Source organism: Alosa pseudoharengus, unplaced genomic scaffold (genome assembly GCF_046254945.1).
Source record: "Alosa pseudoharengus isolate Yale_2024_CS ecotype anadromous, Long Island Sound unplaced genomic scaffold, YU_APseudo_1.1 YU_APseudo_1.1_scf_5, whole genome shotgun sequence".
Lineage (NCBI taxonomy): Eukaryota > Metazoa > Chordata > Actinopteri > Clupeiformes > Clupeidae > Alosa > Alosa pseudoharengus.
Window position 1 is genome coordinate 6,763,453 of NW_027468837.1, and position 23,035 is coordinate 6,786,487.

General features: G+C 41.2%; 3 protein-coding genes across 3 annotated transcripts; 2 read left to right on the top strand and 1 right to left on the bottom strand.

Moving 5' to 3' along the window:
• Nucleotides 1-1,536: 1,536 nt before the first annotated feature.
• On the top strand, nucleotides 1,537-3,914 carry cplane2 (ciliogenesis and planar polarity effector 2). The gene is made up of 5 exons (XM_076267575.1): nucleotides 1,537-1,892; nucleotides 2,105-2,257; nucleotides 2,435-2,559; nucleotides 2,801-2,937; nucleotides 3,488-3,914. The coding sequence occupies exons 1-5, from the start codon at nucleotides 1,739-1,741 to the stop codon at nucleotides 3,690-3,692; spliced, it is 774 nt and encodes a 257-aa protein (XP_076123690.1). The 5' UTR covers nucleotides 1,537-1,738; the 3' UTR covers nucleotides 3,693-3,914.
• A 1,782-nt stretch (nucleotides 3,915-5,696) lies between these two features.
• glyctk (glycerate kinase) lies at nucleotides 5,697-10,648 on the top strand. The gene is made up of 5 exons (XM_076267438.1): nucleotides 5,697-6,046; nucleotides 6,544-6,928; nucleotides 7,133-7,284; nucleotides 7,385-7,560; nucleotides 9,536-10,648. The coding sequence occupies exons 2-5, from the start codon at nucleotides 6,582-6,584 to the stop codon at nucleotides 10,454-10,456; spliced, it is 1,596 nt and encodes a 531-aa protein (XP_076123553.1). The 5' UTR covers nucleotides 5,697-6,046; nucleotides 6,544-6,581; the 3' UTR covers nucleotides 10,457-10,648.
• A 597-nt stretch (nucleotides 10,649-11,245) lies between these two features.
• Nucleotides 11,246-12,960, bottom strand: tcta (T cell leukemia translocation altered). The gene is made up of 3 exons (XM_076267558.1): nucleotides 12,593-12,960; nucleotides 12,166-12,220; nucleotides 11,246-11,918 (listed from the first exon to the last, which is right to left on the bottom strand). Exons 1-3 carry the CDS (start codon nucleotides 12,801-12,803, stop codon nucleotides 11,876-11,878), a joined length of 309 nt encoding a protein of 102 aa, XP_076123673.1. The 5' UTR covers nucleotides 12,804-12,960; the 3' UTR covers nucleotides 11,246-11,875.
• Nucleotides 12,961-23,035: the final 10,075 nt, after the last annotated feature.

A 23,035-nucleotide genomic window follows, 5' to 3' on the forward strand; every position in this document is an offset into this window, starting at 1 on the left:
ACTTAATTGTTCTAAAAAGCCTTTCAAACGTGTCAATGACGTCATTCATTAGCGTGATCATAGCATAGCATAGCATCAATGCTAGCGTGTTATGGGCAACAACGACCCAACCTGTAAGAAAACGAAAGGACATGACTCCCGGATTATTTCACTTTTGATTGATAATCCATATCCATTTTGCGAAAAATAAAATACAATCTGAGGGTTTCAGTTGTTAAATAGGTGAAAACAATAAATGTAGCCATGTAGCTCCATAGGACCCCATGTATTTTGGACTCGCCCGCGATCGCCATCTAGGTGAACTCTGGTGAACTGCAGCCAAATTCGGTTTGTATGGGATTAATAGAGAGTGGGGAGGCTCTCCGTAGACGGGCTCTGTTACTACTGATTTTGGGTGGCGTGTTCCTTTAAGACTACACATCAAGTTCAACTGTTTCCTCTGTCCACAACTGTTTCAAAATAAAAGTCCTCACTACAATAATTCCGTATTAAATAATGTAACCATTTAAACTATCCACCTATCTAACTGTTCAGTCATTCCAACTATATTAAACCTCATCTACCTCGCAAATAATTTAACCATTTAAACTATCCACCTATTTAACTCTTCAGTCATTCCAACTATATTAAACCTCATCTACCTAGTTCAGTCATTCCAACTATATTAAACCTCATCATGTTGGTTGCCAATTAGCACATGATCTGTTTTAACAATATATTTCACACCATATGTTTTGCATTTTCATGCACTGGTAATTCCCTGGAATTACGTTTTCTAGATTATTATTATTATTATTATTATTATTATTATTATTATTAAATAGTCAATCTTCTGAGATTCAGGTCTATTTTTTCAAAAATGGACCTGCTAAACACCTTTCATATGAATGTTATTACCAAAAACAGGGTAAGAAAACCATCATTTGAGGATGACTTAAACAACTAATATTGGAGTAAAATTGCACTTTGGCTTTGTACAGCAGATACGGGTGGCTTGACTTGTTCAAGCCAAGCCAAGGATGAAAGCATTCAAGTGAATAGGTGGATTTAGGCCTAATTTACTGTTATGTGTGGTTTGCATTTTTATGTATTAAGCTACTGACTATTAGATAGGCCTATTACCTTCAATTCAGTCACATTCAATTATTGGGTCAGGAAATAATTCCTGAACGGTTTTGTTCAGAGCTGAAAATTTAACTGGCTATTTGACAGAGGAAGTAGGTTGCTAACAAAATATTCACTTTCATTGTGTTACGAGATCTTTATAAAGTATGTCTAATTAAAAAGAGTTTTAATCGTTCCGGCTTTCCCCTGGTAGGTTAGTGTCTCACTTTTATTTTTTAAGGGGAATATTCTCGCCTATGCCTTGCAGGGACATGGGGTAGGGGAAGGGGTCATGAGAAATGGAATGAATGAAATGAAATTGCTTTTCTACAGTCAGAAATTGGAATTTGCTGTTGTCTTGAACGCAGCATTGATCCAACCGGAAGTTCACATTTTTTTCTTTTCACATCCACATCCTAGTTACTGCTTTCATCAACATTAGGCTACACATAGCCGAATAGCGTGGCGGCTATCCGCGACATGCAAGTCCAAAATTGATGTCGTTGATATTTTGAATTTCTCATGTAGGAGGGAGCTCATAAACACACATGTCTGAGGTGTTTGTAGAAAAATATCTTACCACACAACGACTTGTTGCAGTGCATGAAGTTGGATAGTGTGTCAAACTGAAAAGATGGAACAAGATCGGACTAACGTTAACCATTTGGGTGCAGCAGCAGCTCCAGTAATTCCACCTGGATCAATAATTATTGCAGACTGGCATCGGTGTCCCGATAGCAAAGAATATTTCAGCAGACTATTTCAAAAGAAAAGGCGCAAAATGTTTGGTAAGAATGAGACGGCTAACTTTCCAAAGTAGCCAAAGTATATCAAAGTTTGGTAATGGGAACATTTTACTGTTACAATGGGTTTAGAATTAGGCTACTGCTGAAGTTGAGTTGGGCTAGCCTAGGCTACTGAAGAGGCTGTAGGCTTCATTCATCTCACAAGTGGGATTGATTGATCAGCACCGCAACTAAACCATCTCTTCATTGTCAAGGTCTCCTTGAAGCTCCTGCGATGCCTCCGCAAACACATGTCGACATCGTCCGCTACAAAATATTTCTAGCAGGGAAAAGCGGTGTTGGAAAGACTGCTCTCGCTGCCCGTCTGGGGGGATCAGACATTCCCAGTATGCATTATGAAACTACAGGTGAAACAATATCAACTTTTGCCATTTGCACAAGGATGTGGGCATTCCTGTAATTATGAATTATTTATGACTGGAGGAATGGTCAAATACAGCCTACATGATCATAATGGGCTTGTTACCAAAACTCATAGTGCCACCTAGAGGGCCTCTCACAACAAAACACATTATTTGCCACAGGTATTGAGACGACAGCAGTGTTCTGGCCAGTGAAACTGAAGGAGAATGGCCAAGTTCTATTCTTCAAGTTCCTCTTTTGGGATTGCGGGGAGAATTCACTTCGCAGATTTGACCACTTGTTACCGGTAGGCTACAGATATTTGACACTATAGGCACGACAATGCTCAGTTTCTCTGTCCTGAATAAGTCTGTTTGTTTTATGTGGGTGTATGGTGCAATGTTTTGTACATTTGAAGGAATTTTGAAGTAAGGACCATTGTGTTTACCTCTGGCCCAGCACAGTCATGTAGCAAATTCCCTGTATCACTTACTATCTTATATTTCTTGTTTGGAGTACTAACTAGTGTGTGTTTGTATTTTTTTTAGTCATGTAAGGAGCAAGCAGATGCAATGTTGTTTTTATTCTCCTTTACCGACCATGCCTCCTTTGAAGATTTATCAAATCAGATATCCAGAGTATCGGACCCTTCTGATAAAATTGTTAAATTGGTTGTGGGCACTAAGTATCCTTTCTCAAATGTCTTGCTGTGTACACCAGAGACTAGCTTATTTTATCGTATCAGAGACTAGATTAATTTAGAAGGTCAAGTTAAATTCCTTTTTTTTATACCATGTAAGATGTATAGGTAGGAAAAAGTTTCACTCAACTGAAATGTGATGGCCTAAGTGCTTATAAAGAGACTTTTTGTAATCTAGACCATTTGGCTGTCTTTCCTCATTGTATCAGTCAATCACAAATAATGTTAATAGACATTCAGTGTTTCCCATACATTGACTTATTTGTGGCGGCCCACCACAATATCAACATTGACCACCACACAATGATTTTCCAGGTTGTACTAAATTGTGCTTAAATCTGGTTCATTATAACCACGCTACGCTAATTTGTTAAAAACTGTTGAATTCAAGTTAATTCTGCAAACCTACCCCCACAAATAGAATTCAGTAATGTAATGTTGGTGCAGTTAACTTGTGGTGACTACTTGTATCATTTTGTTGACTGGCTAACATATGCATGTGAGGGATAAAAGTAAATTTTTCTTAACGCAGAAGGTTTGATCTGTTCATGCACACTGATGTGACGGAGAGGGAGATAGCCAGCTTCCAGGAGACATGGGGCTTGCCCGTCTTTCGTATCGGGGGAGACGTTCATGGGGGCCTGGGTGAGGTTGCCCCGCTCCTCAATGCTCTGGCTGAACATCTCTGGCACCAGGACTGTGTTGCTGCAAGCTGCCTTCCTCTGTCCTCTCAGGTCTGAGGTGGGGAACAAAGGCAAGAAGTACCAGAGTCCAGACACTCATGTTTCCACTCCATACACTTTATGGACAGCAGAAAGCTGTTTTAATGACTCCTGATTGGTTGTGTCTCTTGCATTTATTTGTACGCTTTATGTCAGTCAGACAAGTGATGCAATTTAAATAAATAGCCTAGTCATGTGTTTGCTGAAATTATTAAAAACACAGTGTGCTTTCTCATAGTAGTTTATATTGAACACTCCTTGTTTTCAAATTGGATACAGTATGATTAGAGCTTGGGCTAATTACCGGTAATTATTTCATGTGGATCGCAGCACACAATGTGAGAATTCAGTCAGCATATGGATTAGCACTGGTCTTTTAATTATCCATGAGCGTTCATAGTTGTATAACCACTGCAACTATTGTGGAAAAAGTCTGAACTCTGTGTGAAATTTCATACCCCAGGTGACTCCATCAGAATATGCTTGAGGTTTATAAATAAGTGTAAATTGGTTAAGACCACATCACAAATTCTTGCTTAATAAGTGTATTTTTTCAGTTTACACAGACATAATATTTGTAAAATTTGTATGCGATGTACACTAAGGAATCTTTCTCAGTTGTTAGGTCTACAAATACGTTCTTAGACTTCATAACAATTCAAAGTTCAGTTCAAATTTCAGGAAGTACTGTTGATTTAACCAAGGGTAAATACATTTAAATTTCACCAAATTTAGGAAGACTTGGATATAGACCAAGAGGAAGTGAGAAGGGGATAGCCAGGTCTTGACACTAGAAGCAGATTAGGTGTCAGTCGGGTGCCTGCGAGCTTTCACTGTCAGGGCACCACCATCTGCCAGCGTCGAAGTTACAGACATGGGATCCACATCTGATGGCAGTTGGCACTTGTGGATGAAATTGTTTAGGACTGTACCATCTTCTCCTACCTGGTAAATAACAGGGAGTGTTAAGAAAGCTGGCTGAAGAGAGGGGAACGTCACAGAGGTATGTATTCAACTAATAATGACTAAACCAACAGTTCCCATGTACCTTTTCAGCTTGGACTTCAATTAGGTTATTTGAAGAGGTGACTATGATCTCCACAGGTGAGAACTCGCTTACATCAACTGTGAACAGGTACATGTTGCCGACAGTCAGGAGTTTGCCCTGGAGGACAGCAGCAATTACTATGGGTGGAAGTGAGGACTCCCATTGGATCTTAATGCTTTGAATTCCCCTCATCCCTTGTTTAGGAAGACCATGGAGATTAACATTTAAGTATTTTTGTAAAAAAATATAACCTCAGTTCAAGGTGGAGACTTACCCACCTGAAGTCTCCCGGAGAGTCCTTGCTGCTCATCTTCATATATTTTGAATAATCCACTTGAAAAGGCCCCAGGTGTAATATTGCGGTCTGCTGTTGCTGTTTTATTTGGAAAAAATGTGCCAATTCAGAGCACTATCAAAGCCCACAATTCCACAGTATTAAAGTTTCGTGAACCTTATGGCCAGTGCAGAGCAGTGTACAGTTCCTCTGCACCCTCAGCACTCTCCCAGCTGCTCCAGCAAGGCTTTTACACTGCTGTCCTTTTAATGGTGTGAGTGGGGAGTGTATTGCCAAATGATAACTATGTGCAGTATTTATCATAGGCCAGAGAAGAGTATGTAGTTTACCCTCCCAATCCAATAATCTATCAGTTTGTCTATCCATCTGTCTGCCTTGCACGTTACCAGTTTGCATGGTTTTCTGTCTCTGGCATAAGATGAGCCACTTATTCCATCTGAACTCAAATAACAAAAGGCTGTAGAAAGAGGACTCAGAATAAATGTACACAAATCAGGCACTGATGTTTGCATCATAAATGTGGAAATGCTGTTCATGGAGAGGCTGACACCGAAGAAAGGGAGAAGAGTCAGTCCCTACAAATATAGAGTGAGGTACCGAGAAGATGTGGTATTTCAGACCACAGCACTATTGTCGTTACTGTAAACCACATCATTGGATACAGACACATGCGAGCAAAATAACAAAATATTTATATGGTAGCCTAAATCAATTGTAGGCTATCATTAGGTTAGTGCCACAATTTAGTCAATGACATTAACAAACCAATGCCTTATTTAGCCTGTGCTAAGTCAGGTTTATGAAATTATGATATCTTCCTGTCCACACGGGGGCACTAGTGTTTCATAATGATTAATGCGCATGAAAGAAAAAAAATACAGAGGAAGCTAGTGTAAACAGTTACTTATCTGGGACTTTGATATTGTACTCCCCACCAGATTATCAAATGTTATGCAGCCTACTTTCACTATCCAGTTGCACACCAGACAACTTGGTCATGGCTATTTAAAGAAATATTCCGCAATGGAGGTGAGTGAAGTGAAATGACGCAATTCTGAAACTTCATGATGCGTAGGCCGATATGGCTTATTCGTGACATTTGACAGACAGACAGCCCGTGTCAGCTTTTTGTTGTGGCGCTTTCCACTTTAAAATGGACTCTACAATGAATCAGACGAATAGGCTACCTCTCTTTAACCTCTGTCTGGTCCACGCACCTTCTATCCTGAACGTAGGACAGTGTCCACTGTCTGTTTAATGTGCCCTGTGGTTCCAAGTTGTCAATCATTACTTACTAAACACACACAAACACATCGGCATTTGATCTACCAGGGCCAGCTTTAGCCAGCTCTCTGAAGTAGAGTAACACAGAGATAGATTTCGTATAAGCCTGGGTGCTCAGGTAAGTTGTTTCAGTTGTGACTAATCTTTCAGTAGTAGAGTTAAATGTGTGTGTGTTGTAAATGTATACATTAAAATAATTTATACGTGTGTTCATGCTTCTCCTCCACTGGGATAATAACCAGCAAAGCTCTGTCATCTACAAGTGCCTCCAGACGGGTCTATGGCTCGTTTGCTTTCCTTGTCTCGGTGCTTAAGGGTGCGCCAGCCCTTGTGGCTGGCCGTCAGGAGCATGTCACTGGACCAGCGGGCACGGGAGGTCTTTGCTGCTGCAGTGGAGGCTGTGCAGCCGGACCGGGTGGTGAGACGATGTCTGGAGCGTCATGGTGAACAACTTCAAGTGTGCGGTCAAAGTTTCAAGCTCTCTCACAACATCCATCTTGTGGGTTTTGGCAAGGCTGTGCTTGGCATGGCAGCAGAGGCAGAGAGGATTGTGGGAGATCACCTGGTGAAAGGGGTGATTAGTGTACCGCACGGCATTCAGGAGACCCTGAAACAGCATGGAAAAGAGTAAGTCTGCTCCAACCACTATTCTTGTGACCCAACAATTATGGTAATTGTGGCGTATGCGAATGAATGAACATGTGAATAAATGGAAGAATGGTTTTGATATGCTCTGTGCATAGCTTAGGTTGAAGTTGTTCCTCAGGTTAGAGTGCTCTTTATCGAATACACTGACTGATGTTGACCCCAGCAACATTGTCTCATCTGTAGACAGATGCTGCTCCCGAACGGGAGCCAAATCACAGTGATGGAGGGGGCCAAGCACAACCTGCCAGACACAGACGCCCAGCGGGCTGCTGAGAGCATCAGGCAGCTGGCCAGTGCCCTGACAGACAGTGACCTTTTGCTGGTGCTCATATCAGGTATGCATCCAATGTTTGTGTGATCTGTGGACTTTGAGGAAAGTATCCCCATTTTGGGGGTGTGCACTCACCGAGGAATGCTGTGTGCGTCTGTGCGCAGGTGGCGGGTCGGCTCTCCTACCAGCTCCTATGCCCCCCATCTCTGTGCAAGAGAAACAGGATGTGACCCGGCGGCTGGCTGCTGCTGGAGCTACTATCCAGGAGCTGAACACAGTGAGGCGGTCCCTCTCCCTGCTCAAGGGGGGAGGCCTTGCTGCCTGTGCTCGGCCTGCACAGGTAAAAGCCTAGTATTGCACATTTGATTGAACACAGCAGCTCTTCACTGTGGCAACACTAGAGACAGCTTGCGACACTGGTGACACTCCAGCATGACAGACTTCCCACTCCTGTAACTGCCTGTGGGTTTTAGTGTTTAAAAACAACATGACCTATAGGGCTGGGATAAACGATTATTTTTTAAACGATTATTAAATTATTTTTTCGATGCATCGATTAATCTAACGATTCATTTTTTCAGTCCGATTCGATTTCGATTCGATTCGATTATCGATTATCTCCCCATTAATTCACTAATAGCAACTTATACATGTTTATTTACATATCTGAATGAAAAAACATGAATTCTTTAACATTGCAATATATGTTTATTGCTCTTAAGATTCCAAAATAAAAGACTGAAGTGCAAGTAACTACAAGTGCAAAGTAATGTATTCTTAGTCAGAGGTAGCATTCAATAAAGTTCAGTAGGCTAGTGTATGTCTAATTGAGTGCCTGTTATTTTAAGACGTTCGTGTGGGAATCATGTGTGGATGCAATTCATAACGTAGTTCAAATAACAGTTCGTACTTCTCCTTTGGACAAGCACTTTTGAGTCTTGGAAAACACTTTTCCATTTCCATCGGGATTTTGCAAACAGAGTCAATAAAATGAGCCCTGCATGAGTAATACAAGCAGCTGCAAGTAAGCATGCTAAACTTGACATCCAAACAGTATTCTAACGTTAGCTTTGAGATAGGACTACTGCTTGATTGCATACTGTAACTTAACTTCGTTTAGTCTCCTCAATGTACTATGTTGTGATAAGACCTTAGCAGAGTTTACTTTAACTTTAATGCAGCGGTTTTGAACAAATTTGCGCAGCATGGTCACGATGCTAAGCGGATTTAATAGCAATGTAGCCCACTGTGTTCTATGCAGTGCTTCTATGTGGCAACAATCGTGAATATTTTGTTAAATGCACATGCAGAGGAGGAGCAGCGGGCTCGTTACGAGAGAGAGCGGGCGGGGCGAGGAAAGGCTGTGTGAGTAAAAAGTGCAGCTCAATGAAATTATTTTATCTTATCTTTAATTTAAATAGCAGGCCTACAACATAGAACATCAATGTGTGGTGGCCGGTTTTGATTTCGTGGTGCCCAGCCACAGATTAGTCAACGTATGGAAAACACTGAAGGTGTAAAAGTAAAAATATTTAGCGGCACGCGTTATGCTTGACGAATCGACGCTCATATTTTGCGTCGACGTATTTTTTGCGTCGACGTCATCGATTACGTCGACGCGTTGTCCCAGCCCTAATGACCTAGAAATAGTTTATGGGTTGAAGAATTATTGCATTATACAGTTGTTTCTAGTTTATTTGTTTCCTCATCAACATTTGACATCTATTGAACTTTTTGGGCCAGTTACAAGTCCATGGATTAGACATGAGGTGCGTTCAAATTCGCAAACATAGGCAAACGTTTGCAAACAGTTTACTGTTTGCCTTGAGTTTTCTGTGAACGTTTGTGAACACTCACAAACAGTTGCAGGAGGTAGTTCTCTGCAAACATGTTGGGAGTTGGATGGAGAGTTGCGCTTGACATGGAAAGTTTACACAAAATTGTTCAAATTTATCTGTTTAGACAAATATGTTCGCCACTGTTCAAGGAATTTGAACTTAGCTCTGCACTAAGGGCGTACTCACACTATGCCATCCATACCGTACCCGAGTATGTTTGACCCCAAGTTCAAGTCCAGTTCATTTGACCAGTGTGATCGCTCCGTTCCGTAAGCCTATCCGTGCCCGGGTCCACTAGAGGAGGCGGACTCGGGCACGGTACAGTTGGGCTTATGATCGCGCCTATGCAAAGATTCTAGAGCACAGCAGCTCAACCGTTCCCGTCCAGTACTGTATGTGGATTAAGCCTATATAGACACTATGTATACCATGTCTATTGACCTTTAGTTTTTACACTTTTTACATGTTTCTCCACAGGTGGTAGCTTTGATTTTGTCTGATGTAATCGGTGACCCTCTGGACCTAATTGCCAGTGGCCCCACGGTCCAGTGCGAGACATGGCCTGAGCAGGTTTGGGCTATACTAGAGCACTACGGCCTCTCCTCCTCACTCCCTGCTTCTGTGACGGAGGTGCTGAAGCAGGCTGGCTGTCAGGCAGACAGGCTAAGTGCCACAGGCTCTGCTGAGGAGTCGCACGTGCTGAATGCAGTCATCGGCTCCAACGGCATTGCGCTGGAGCGTGCCGGTCGACGTGCCCGGGAGCTGGGCCTCCGGCCACTTGTGCTCTCGCCTGGAGTGTGCGGGGACGTGCGGTCCGTCGCTCGCCTTTACGGCCTGCTGGCGCGCTTCGCTTGCGCCGCAGCCGTTCCCGGCCAGCCTGACCCGTTGCCCGCGCTTGCTGACCAGGTGCTCCAGCTGGGCCCAGAGGTGGGTGTTGAGAGCTGGGACCTCATGCGCACGCTCAAGGTCCTGGAGGAAGGTCGGGACGAGAGCTGGGGTGCCACCTGCCTATTGGCCGGAGGAGAGCCCACCGTGCAGCTGACAGGGAAGGGTCGCGGTGGGCGGAACCAGGAGCTTGCCCTGCGTGTCGGGCTGGAGCTGGGAGAAGGGCTGGGCGCTAATGGAGACCAAGGGCCAGTGTTTCTCAGCGGGGGTACCGATGGGCAGGATGGACCCACTGAGGCAGCGGGTGCCGTCACTGACGGCACATTGGCAGCAGAGGCACACGGACAGGGCATGCAGACGGACAACTTCCTGGCCAACAACGACTCCTTTACCTTCTTCTCTCGCTTGTCACAGGGCAAGCGATTGCTCATGCCAGGTCTGACGGGCACCAATGTGATGGATGTCCACGTGATGCTGCTGCCCCCACCGCCCACACACAGAAAAGCACACTGACACACACACACACAGAAAAGCACACTGACACACACACATGGAGCACTCATGGACCGAAAAGACTAGGTTTGATTAGTCCATGATCGTGTCGTGTCAACTGCACTGACTCTATTGCCACTCTTATGCGGCTATGTAATAATCCATCGGTTAGTACACTGAAGTTAAAATTAAACATCTTGAGATTCTTTTGAACTATTTTAATTAATTCTGAAAATCAAACCACATAATTGTTCCGTAATATTTGTATGCCTTCTGTTCTACTGGCACTTGCTTGTTTACATGGGAGCTCCTTGGATATTGGCTGCTAATGTGCTTCAGCAGTTAATGATTAAAATTACACACTTATGTCTGCCTTTTTTACATTCCAAACTGATACGTAGCTATAACTATAAAAATAATACAATTACATTTTTGGCTCTAATTTAAAAGATTGCACTTTGCTAATGAAATAACTTGGCAAAATCTATTTCCTAAAATAATACCATGTGCAAAGTCCTAAGCACAAACAATGGAGGTCAGCTCATTGCCTGACATTTAAATTAAGGCCCTCCAATAGTGTGGTCAGACATACTGGATTAACCATTATGGCAACAGACACCTGAGAAGTAGCATTGTAGAAACTTGACCGTAGTGAGACCAATGCTTTCTAAAAAGCAGGCAGGATCGTGACATGTGCCCCCACTGGTTCTCTGGATGTTTCACAAGTTCCAAGTTAGTTGTACTTGTACAAAAAATCTAACACAGATTTTATGGATCATTACATTAACCACCACACACTTTCAGACAGACTGAACTTAAATGCTTTTATTGTCTTTCTGGTAAACAGCACCAAAGCAACCATACCATTACATCTCATCTGCATGATTATCATAGCTTGCTTTCCTACTCAATTCAAATACAGAAGGTTGTTGAAAGGGTGGGTCTGAAGTTTGCCAGTCTATGACTAAAATTAGGCAGTGTTTTTAAGTAGCCAACACGTGGTACCTATTTAATTGTTCATGCACCATAATAATGGCCATCTTCATTTAAATTAAAATTCCACCAAGTCCTGTATGAATTAGCAGATGCAATGCCAGTTTAATTTTCTCTTTTGGAATCCTTGTTCACTACACCTGCACCACTGTCCTCTTGAGGTCATGGGAATCTGTCCACTGAATTATCTTCAGGAGAATCGGTCATCCAAACCACCCTACACTCAACCTCCTGTTATCAGGGGCAACAAACTCCACATTGTGTTAAGTAGAGAGTCCAATGTACTTGGTGAAGCTCTTTTTGAACTGACATACATCTTCACTTCCACTTGTTAACATCCTGTAAATGCTGTCGAAGTTGTCCTGCAGGCAAATTGCATAGACTCTTCAAAGACAAGCGGCTACAAGATCCATATTCTGTGGTTCGTTCAAGAAGCTCCCCTGGTCATTACTCGCGATGGGTCTTCAGGGCGTCCCCTGATGCACTCTCCCTAACAAAAACAGGGGATGACGTGAACGTTAAGGTTAGTAAAGTGTACAGACAAGGCTTCGTTGTCACTCGACAGCCTATCAAAACATAGTAGCATAGGGCATGATATGAAACATGAGATTGATTAAGCAACGGTGACAACTAATCACACAACATTACGCCTAAACCATATCGTGCCCCCCCCCCCCCCCCCTACTGATTTAACTGTTGGCCTAATCACCAACCCAGTTCAGCAAGAAGTCACCTACCAACCACTTAGGTGAGGTGCAGTGTCAGGTGTGCCTCCGTTCTGTCCACCCGTGCCTAAAGAGTACGAAGCAAGGTGTTAACAGGAGACGTTTTACCATAATTCAAAACAAGATAACGTTAACTCTCTATGCAAACGACTGTTTTTGCAGCTCGAATGGCACGTTAATCAAGCGGTAACACCTTTCTGCCTGATTAGGATGAAATTAAAGTATGGACTCATTAATATTACCAATTACTGACTAACGTCAAGGTTATTATCTTCATGGGAGGTAATGTTAACGTTCACGTTAGCTAACCAGCAGCGTTAACGTAATTTAGCCACAGGCATCGATGCCTTATTAACCTAACTTACTGTTAGCTTACTGTCTTTTAGCTCTCTAGGCCAAAGATAAAGTTGAACACATTTAATTATGCAGCTATTCTCACCTTGTCGATAATACATGTCGTTAACGGTATTTCCATATACTTTCCAGGCGAAGTGGATGGCAATAAGGCTCAGAACAAGCCAACTAAACAATATTTTAAACACGGCAACTCTCATGTCATTTGCAGTCCAGTCATCCACAAATTCAGACAGAAACGACATGAAGCCCTCAACTATCCGATATAAAAACTCAAAATCCCATGGTTCGTCCATTCTATTAGGCGTTTCCTTGGGTGATTTAAATAAGGTATTTTAGCAATAAAAAGCGGGCAACATATTTTACCACTGCTAGCTTTGGCAACGTTAGCTGGTTAACCAGCTCTCATGTCAACAACAACGGGGTAAAGGCCTTTGTTTCCTCATCAGCAGATTCGCCAGAAACAAATAGCACGGTTAAGTTAACGTTTTTCTAACAGAGTAGCCTTATCAGTAAAAGAAAGGTAAATCCACATCAAATCAGACTCAACAAGCTCGTTAGATCATTTGAAAAAAAATGCGAGGAAGTTGAAGTTGCAAGTTTGAAGCTGGAGCCGGGAGGTGTTATTATGGTTATGGATTTAGCAGACGCCTTTGTCCAAAGCAACACATAAATACAAAACAACATAATAATATTTAAATTTGAACAGGGAACAGAATTAGAATGTAGGTCAAATATAATAAGGAGAATAGTTATAATACACAATAATATAAATTCAATCAATAGCCTAATAAAAAAACAATGAACAAAAAGGGGAAAGGCAATAATAAAACAATAATGTCCATTCAATCAATAATATAAAAACAATGACATGCTAAGACTACATTAAGGAGAATATCAATAATAAACTAGAAATGCAATTCCGAGGAATTACACGAGGGGATGCAGTCTGCTGGTTAGGGTGTTGGTGAGGCTGTTGAGCTTGCTGCTAGCTGGTTGGTAGGGTAATTGTGATAACCTGCAAAGGTGCTTTTGGAGTAACCAAATTTGAATCTTGTGTGACATGGCATTCTTGAGATATCATACTCCAGGTGTTTTTGACCTTGACATTTGACCTTCAACCTCCAACTTCAACTCACTTCATCTTTGAGTCCATAAAAACACTCGTACCAAATTTGAAGCATGTACGTCAAGCCGTTCTGGAGATATAATGCTGAATGCATGACATATGGCTGGGACTTTTATTTTGACACACAGGAAACACTTAACAGGATGTGTAGTTCAGGTAGAGCTAGATTGTATGCTTAGAAGCTGAGACAGTTGAATTCCTCACAGGTGACACCTGTGCCAGTGTTCTGATTAGCCTGGGAACTGCTCTGAGAACTATAACGAGCGCAGCTGGCTCTATTATGACATCACAGCCCCCATTCAAGTCTATGGGGGAAAAATATACTTTTAATTACAAATATCTCAAAAAGTATAAACTTCTCAAAAATGAAAAACGGATAGGACGGTAAAGCCTTGGAATATCTACGGAACGGTGCTTCAACCAAATTTGTACGTTAAGCGGTTTAGGCTGAATAGCGCGCACAAAAAGGTAAAAATAAAAATAATAATAATAACTAGAAATGCAATTCCAAGGAATTACCAGTGCATGAAAATGCTAAAGTTGTGATGTAAAATATCATGTATAGTTAAAACAGATAATACAGAGATGGTTACTACGGTGATGCTAGGATAGACATGGTGGTTGCATAGCTTAATAAAAGTTGATAGTTTAAAAGTAGACTGTTTAAAAGCTGAATGTAGATAGTTTAACCTTTACAAGCCCGACCGTTCTAATTTCGTTACAAAAGTAACGATGGCCAATCGTCTAATATCTCAGCTGTCCAATGACTGATTTTATTTCTGAAATCTTCCCCGTAATGCTGACAACATAAGCTTCAATTTGGTATGATTGGTTAAGGGGTTTATGGCGCGAAATGTTTTGGATACAAAATATTTTCACTTGAGTCGGTGCATTTGACGTGGACAGCCGGATGCCACCTGCACTTAAGTTGGAGTTTACCTCGACTGGAAACAACACAGCTGGATAAACTGAGGTAATATTGTTTTTACATCGGTTCTAGTTATGGTTTATCTTAATTTGAAATCCTTAAATCATGTTATTTGACAGTAATATGCTTTCTCATCAGCGTCAACATTATGGCTTAGCGGGGGGCTAGTGCATCGTCACGTAACTTTAGCTAACTGTATAATTCTGAACTGCTTGCAATATTATTGTTTGCTTTTGATGTCAGTTATTTTCATTTGACACTTTCATTTAAAAACCTGTTAGTATATAACCTGTAGGTAAGTTTGTTTTCTAGTACCAATTTGCTTGTTAGGTCAAGCATTATTGGTAAGACAGTAACGTTATAGCAAACCAAAGCTGAATAAATCAATGGGCGCCGCGTTTCTAAGTTGCGTTCTCTTACATGAAATAAGTTGAGCGATATTTTTACTCCTCTCAATATGTAACGTTAGTTGTAGAAAATAAGATGTGAAATCACATATTCTGTCAGAAATGTAATTCACTTATTGCCTTTCCTCTGGTTGTTATCTGTAGTGCAGTCTGTAGTGAACTATTTTAGCTTGCTAACTTCTAAATGACAAACATCAGACGTGCTTGTCTCAACATTTTCTAAGATGGCATGACTTGAAATAGATGAAGCACAACTCCTTTCAATATTTAGTTATAGAAAACATGATGTGAAATCACATATTCTGTCAGAAATGTCATTATTGCATTTCAGCAGTTTGTTACTAGGTGAAATGTAATCTGTCTTTATCTTGATGCCAGCCAGGCAATCAGATTTAGGGTAGCTAAACCCATGTGTAATACAATGACTTTTCATAGGCCTACTTAGAAATATTTTGAGTATATTCTGAGGATGCTTCAATAGTTTAGGCTACCTCTTCTTTTGTGTGCATACATGCACAAATCTGTAGTTTTGTGATTTTATTTTTTACATTAATAAAGGTATTTGTATGATTTCGCTCTTGTTTCAGATGGAGGATGACAAGACCTACACAGACCTTCTCGCAAGCTTGAAGAGGTAGCTGACTGCTCATGAGCTTGCGCTCACAATGCTGAAGCATGAGGGGATGGAGGAAGAAGGTATAGATTTATGTGCCGTGCGTAGGATGGTGCAGACTAAAAAACTGTGAAATAGACTTGTTATGTTCTTTTTTACTCACATTGTTGTCCCAGGCATATGTGGTTTTACCAACCGGAAGGAATGGGAGCTTGTGCTTAGTAGGCCATCGTATGCAAACAGTGCAGGGGCATGGGACAAAGACACCAGAAGAGTTTCACAGGTTTCTGGGATTGATCATTTACATGGGGTTCACTTCCCTCCCTAATATCTATTGCTACTGGGGAACCAAGTCTTGGCAGGGATCAGGGGACATTGACCAAATGATGAATACATATTGTGTACTCCAAAAAACGCAGAATACCAGAAAGCACTTTTTCTCCATTGACATTGCCGTTGTCAGTAGCTTCTTGTTATTTCAAGTTTGACTATGCAATGCAGAATCTGGTGTTGAACCTAGGTTTGGTAGCTACAACCAGAAATAATTTGGAGGAAATCTCCAAAGCCTACAAAGCCAAAGACAAAGCCTACAGAGCTGGGGATGAAGCTGGCATGAGAACAGCGAGAGCCAACCTGTCCCGTGGCATCAAGGAAGCAAAAAAGGAATACACTCACAAGATAACCACCCACTTCAAAGACAGCAGGAACGCACAAAGCCTATGTCCATTCCATTCCATAAATCCATTCTCCCCCCCACCCTGGACCCCTTCCAGTTTGCATACCGAGCCAAACGGTCTACAGAGGATGCAATCTGCTCTGCCCTCCACCCAGCCCTCACCCACCTGGAAAAAAGAGACTCATATGTGAGATTGCTGTTTATAGACTTCAGTTCTGCATTCAACACCATAATACCACAACAACTCATCTGCAAACTTGACAAACTGGGACTCAGTACCTACCTCTGCAACTGGCTACTGGACTTCCTCTGTCAGAGGCCTCAAGTAGTACGTGTTGGCAACAATACCTCAAGCAGCATCACACTGAGCACAGGGGCCCCCCAAGGCTGCGTGCTCAGTCCGCTGCTCTTCACCCTGCTGACGCATGACTGCACTGCAACCTACAGCAACAATCACATAGTGAAATTTGCTGACGACACAACTCTGGTGGGTCTCATCACCAAGGGCGACGAGACTCAATACAGGTTGGAGGTCGACCATCTGACCACGTGGTGCAGGGACAACAACCTCCTGCTGAACGTCAGCAAGACCAAAGAGATTGTTGTTGACTTCCGGAGAGGTCACACCCAACACCTGCCACTGACCATCGACGGTGCTGTGGTGGAGAGAGCGAGCAGCACCAAATTCCTGGGGGTGCACATCAGTGAAGACCTCTCCTGGACCACCAACACAGCATCACTGGCGAAGAGAGCTCAGCGCCGCCTGTACTTCCTGCGGAAACTCAGGCGAGCAAGTGCTCCACCAGCCATCATGACCACATTCTACCGAGGCACCATTGAGAGCATCCTCTCCAGCTGTATCGCTGTGTGGGGCGGAAGCTGCACTGAATACAACAGGAAAGCCCTGCAGCGCATAGTGAACACAGCTGGAAGGATTATTGGTGCTTCACTCCCCTCCCTGAAGGACATTTACACCACCCACCTCACCCGCAAGGCGACCAAAATTGTGAGTGATGCAAGTCACCCCGCTCACAATCTGTTTGATCTACTGCCCTCTGGAAAGAGGTACAGAAGCCTGCGCTCCCGCACTACCAGACTCACCAACAGCTTCATACACCAAGCTGTTAGGATGCTGAACTCTCTCCCTCCTCTCCCCCCTCCACCCTCAGCTACATAACAACCTGGACATTGGACCCACAATGGCCGCCTGCACCACTCTACTTGCACACTTGTACACTTTGCAACTTGTTGTTGTTGTCCTGAAAACACAACACTTCTGCTGCTCTTACATAACTTGCACCACTATGCCACTTTATTTCTTACTTAGGTCAAACAGAACTACCTCAGCCTCTTATTGGCCTGACTTTGCACTAGTATTTTATTTTTATTGATAAACAAATTGCTGTCAGATTTGGCATTCTGCAAAAGGGGATGCGTTTAGTAATGAGTCATAGCTCTTCTGTGTTCAACCTTCAGGTTCCCCACCCCACCTTTCCCTATCCTCCTCTGTAAGTGTGTGTGTGTGTGTGGGTATGAGTTTGTGTGTATATGTGTGTATGTGTTTAGTCTACACAGGCTTGTTCTAAGTATGTAATCCACTTTCAAATGTTTAGAACACATTGAGTTTTGAGTGATGTTGATTGTATTCCTAGCTTTTCATGAATAATAATACATTTTATATATGTATATAATTTTCATATTATACTGATTTATATAAGGAAGTTGTATTTGTTGAATCAAATGTATTTTATGTCTCTTTTCCGAAATGGTCTTCAATGAATACAGTATACTTACTTCCTGTATTACTGGTAAGGTACAGTATGTTTTTTTTAATGTCATTCTTATTGACTGTAGCATTTGCTTATATACAAATAAATGGTTTATTCTTATAGACCAAATACATCTAAACCATTGTTTCTGACTTGGTTATTAGTTTTTATGCATACTTTTATGTTGTTGGTGAGAAAGTGAATGTGAATTCTGTCAACATTCTAAATCCCGTTTCCTGCATTTTTTACACTGATCACTAAAATTATCATAACTTTTGAAAGGTTAATGATATTCCAATACCAATAGCCGACAACTTGCTGAACATTTCATACACTCTATATTTTTCTCTATCTTGTAGAGAAATATGATGAAAATTCATTTTTATGTGAATGAAATTAAATTTTGACAAATTCCGGATATACATTTGGAGAGGATTTTCAAATACTGTTCATTACTATATCAACATTACCATATGTATTTTACATCATTTCATAGAACTGATCCTTCTGATTACAATGGTATGTATATCCCATTGATGGTATGTATTATACTCAAGAAATAAGGTTTTTTGTGTGAGGAGGTCATCCAGCACCAAAAATGGAATGTTCGGCACGGGCACGAAAGGGTTAAAAGTTGTTGATAGACAGCTAGTTTAATAGATAGTTTAATGATAGTTTAAAAGTAGACCGTTTAAAAGTTGAAGGTAAATAGTTTAAAAGTTGTTGACAGACTGGAAGTTTAATGAATTTTGATATTCAAATAGTTTAATGGCTGTGTATAGGTAGATATTTGACGATAACTGAAAGTTGGAATGGCTCTAATGTTTGCTAGCAGTTATGCTAAGATTTTTAACTATGCTAACCATGCTACTTAGCTAATGTTTTATAGCAGTGCTAGCAATGCTAACATGCTAACCATATTACTTAGCTAACGTTTTCTAGCAGTTTTGTAAACATATTAACAATGTTAACTATGCTAACCATGCTACTTAGCTAACTTAACTAACGTTTTCTAGCAGTTTTGTTAAACATGCTAACTATGCTAGCAATGTTAACATGCTAACTATATTAACCATGTGACTTAGCTAACCTAGCTTATCATTTTTAGTAGTTATGCTAACTAGCATGCTAACCATGTGACTTAGCTAACCTAGCTAATCATTTTAGTAGTTATGCTAACTAGCATGCTAACATGCTAACTACGCTAACCATGTGATTTAGCTAACCTAGCTAATCATTTTTATTAGTTTTGTTAAAAATGTTAACATGCTAACTATGCTAACTAGCTACAGTGGGTAGGAGTCATAGTTGATGACAAGTGTTGACATAGTTGATGACAAGTTAAAAGTTGTTGATAGACAGGTAGTTTAATAGATAGTTTAATAATAGTTTAAAAGTAGACTGTTTAAAAGTTGAATGTATATAGTTTAAAAGTTTAAAAGTTGAATGTAGATAGTTTAAAAGTTGTTGATAGACAGCTAGTTTAATAGATAGATAGTTTAATGATAGTTTAAAAGTAGACCTTTTAAAAGTTGAATGTAAAAAGTTCAGTAGTTTAATGGGTTACATTGTTTAACAGTGGATTGTTGTAGTGAGGACTTTTATTTTGAAACAGTTTTGGGCAGAGGAAACAGTTGAATAGGATGTGTAGTCTTAATTGACCCAGATTGTATGCTTAAAGCCTGAGGCTGCAGGTGGCCTGAACACCTGCCATAGGATTCTAATTGCTTAATGGCCGTATTATGATGTCATAATCGGCAATGTTAAGTCTATGGGGATTTTTAAAACGTTTTTCTTTAATAGTTTAAAAAGTATAAAAGTTTCAAAGTTTAAAAGACATAGCAACCCGATCTGTTTGAAGACCTACGTTACAAAGTTTGAATGAAGTTTCTAAGTTAAACTGTTCAAGAGAAATTGTGTATGAAAAAAGTGGTAAGCGGAATAATAATAAGAAGCCTAGGAAGAACAGTACAGTGCATTTTCATGCACTGTAATAAGAAGTCTCCGGATTTCAATAGAGGGGATGCATCCCCTCTAACAATAATGTCAAATTAATTAACAGCCCAATTAAAATAAAACAACATTATACAAACCATAACACATAAGCGCTTAAACAACTAAGTGTTGAATAGGAATGTCTTTAGACCCCTCTTAAACGACCCAAAACTACCACAGGAACGGAGAGCACTGGGCAATTCATTCCACCAACATGGAACCACTGAAGAAAAGAGTGATTAGATAGCCTATTAGATAGGCTATTTTTGTTTGTCGAGAACTTGCGATGGTTTTTACTAAATTGTGTGTTCATTTGACTAAATTGTGCACTCACTTTACTAATGGTAGGCCTGATAGCAATAAATTTATGGTTAAAATGGATAATAATTTAACTTCAAGACTACTTTTAGTTAGCCATGTAACCCTTCTTGGTTTTAAACAAAGACACCATCCCCTCCCCCAATCAAATGCTAATGTGCTGGTTTAAGGCCTATCACTTACACAAGACAAAGGATGCTACCTTGATATAATGTATCCATGTGTCATGAAATGTAAATGTATTCATGTTTGGTATCATTCTGATAGTCTCAGTACAAGGATTGTAATGATTTGATTGTGAGAATGTTTGGAACATTTTATAAGTGATATTTCTGATATATAAGATATCTCTCCTCATGCTATTCAGATAGGTGTGAAGTGGGTGTGAGTAGGTGTGTCTGATGCCAACTGGAGAACCAATCATGTGGGCTTGTTCTTGGCGCCATTTTTGTTCTTTGTTTAAAGCATTTAAAAGTAACTAAACTGAAATGTTTGTCAGGTTTAGATTTCTAGACTTGGACTAAGGAGGTAGCTGAGGAGAGGAGGAGTTGGCTACAGGCCAACCTAGGCCTTTCAGGCCTGGGATAGGCCTACATAGACCATAGACCTTTTTTTTGTACCCTCTCAGCTTGTAACAGAATAAACCTGATTCCTGAGTTTTCCTGAAGTTCGCCAGTCTAAGATTAATATTAAGTAATTATTCACCACAATTACTTTCATGGAGGTTCCAACCGCAGAGATAATATACTTTTGTCGCTGATTCTAAGATGCCGCAGTTTTTTTCTCTTTTTCTTTTTCTCATCGCTCTGGTGACAGCTCCCAGGTAAGGACGCTTTTTATCTGCATTTCTTCTTTGGTGATGAACGAAGGTGGATCTGTAAATCCGGGCGGTTCCTGCTAACCACAGTTTGGAACGGGCGTTAAGATATCGGAAAAGGCATTCTGAGTGAGGAGACATTTGTGGCAAAACCGTAATTTAATAGAGGACACAAATTTGTGCTTCCCCGATTTTGGCAACATTTTGGCAAAACCGTAACTTAATAGTGGACACAAATTTGTGCTTCCCCGATTTTGGCAAAACGTCGCACAAGACGAATTAATCCATATTTTGTAAAGCGTCGGACATATGTGTTGGATTGAAAGCCAATCCAGATAAGGAGCCTCTTTATTGGATGCTTTATTGGATGCTTGGTTTGCTAGGCAACTCAATATTAATCACTGTGGTATAGTGAGCTACCTATTTTTCGCGGTACCGGGACCTTTGGCCAGGTCCCAAAAAGCTACGTAGCTTATGCCCCTTTTTGTTTACAGAACATTTATTCCTTCATTACCAAAACAGAATATTAGACAGAACTTGGCGCTGCTGTTTTTGTTTTTATCACCAAGAGCGTATGAGCGGCTAGAACCAAAGTGTTAAGCTAACACTAGTCTTGTTTTGTTTTTGAGTAGATGTGGTGTTTTGTTTTAGGCTACATCTACACTCAGATGATGAATCCAGGATTCATGTCGTAATCTTTTTCAAGTGTGAAAACAGCATAAGCTCAAACAGCATAGGCCTAAGCTCAAGAGAGCATGGTTAGGCCTCTTTTAAGTATGCCTGAGCTAACTAGCTGCCGCTAGGGGCATCTAGCTGTCTTTGTCTTTGAGCTAATATGAGCTAACTGAAAAGGCTTGACTAAACTTCTTTTGTTTTTTTTTAAGCAGGAAATTCTTCCTGCAGCCCGTTTAAGTTGTCCTCCAGCTCCATGAAGCTGTGTGTCTGTGTGTCCAGTATGAATGAATGCGCGTGTGGGCCGGCCCTGTGTGTGTGAAATTTGTTTATTTATCATAACGTATCATGAGAATGATTCAATTGTTTATTTATCGTAACATATCATGAGAATGATTCAATACATTGAGATTTTTCTTTCTCTATCTGCCATATTTTAAACATATTCCTCACATGACGGTAATCTTTCACTCTTTTTTTTTTAAAAGTACAATCAATCTCGCTGTTAGACATAGTCCTTGTAGTGAGATGGTTTGACTACAGCCAGAGACTTTCTAATGTGGAGACACAGCACTCAAAAAATACTTCATAGAAATGCATGGGGCTAGTTTGTCACGCCAATATGGCCGTTGTCTACACATATCCCACCCCTTCCTCGGCAAAACGTCGACATGTGAATACATTGAGCCAATCATGTGGTGTGATGTGAATACATTGAGCCAATCATATGGTGTGTTGTGAAGACATCGTGCCAATCATGTGTTGTGATCTCGCCGCTGGAGCAAGATTGGTGTCGTGAAGCCTTGCTCACGCGCAGTTCGACCCAAAGACTGTGCCCGATGAGTGCCCATAAAACGTTGGTATATGGCCGCCGAGTAGAGGGACTTGCCTAAAAGGACTTTGCTACAGCCCTTCCTACTCTTGTACGCACTGGCTAAGGGCTTTTTGGGTCTGGTGGCTCAGTCTCAGTTCCACAGAGTGGTGCGGTTTGTGATTGATCGCTATGACCCTCCTGTCCTTCATCCAGTGTGTGTGGCTCAGCAAAGCGGAGTCTGTTTGTAGTTTGTTGTAGTTGTGTGTTGTATGGTCCACGCAAGTGACTTCTGCAACGCCTTATCTTGTTTCCATTTGGTGTTTGCACAATGTAGCTCCGTGGCTCATTGAGCTTTTGGAAGACAACTGCTGGTTGCCATGTTCTTCTGTC

Coding starts and splice junctions, on each gene's coding strand:
- cplane2 (XM_076267575.1), top strand. CDS start 1,739: ATGGAACAAGATCGGACTAACGTTAACCATTTGGGTGCAGCAGCAGCT. Junction 1,893..2,104: donor GAAAAGGCGCAAAATGTTTG/GTAAGAATGAGA, acceptor TTCATTGTCAAG/GTCTCCTTGAAGCTCCTGCG. Junction 2,938..3,487: donor AAATTGGTTGTGGGCACTAA/GTATCCTTTCTC, acceptor TTAACGCAGAAG/GTTTGATCTGTTCATGCACA.
- glyctk (XM_076267438.1), top strand. CDS start 6,582: ATGGCTCGTTTGCTTTCCTTGTCTCGGTGCTTAAGGGTGCGCCAGCCC. Junction 6,929..7,132: donor CTGAAACAGCATGGAAAAGA/GTAAGTCTGCTC, acceptor TCTCATCTGTAG/ACAGATGCTGCTCCCGAACG. Junction 7,561..9,535: donor CCTGTGCTCGGCCTGCACAG/GTAAAAGCCTAG, acceptor GTTTCTCCACAG/GTGGTAGCTTTGATTTTGTC.
- tcta (XM_076267558.1), bottom strand. CDS start 12,803: ATGGACGAACCATGGGATTTTGAGTTTTTATATCGGATAGTTGAGGGC. Junction 12,221..12,592: donor CGACATGTATTATCGACAAG/GTGAGAATAGCT, acceptor CGTACTCTTTAG/GCACGGGTGGACAGAACGGA. Junction 11,919..12,165: donor GCACCTCACCTAAGTGGTTG/GTAGGTGACTTC, acceptor TGTTTTTGTTAG/GGAGAGTGCATCAGGGGACG.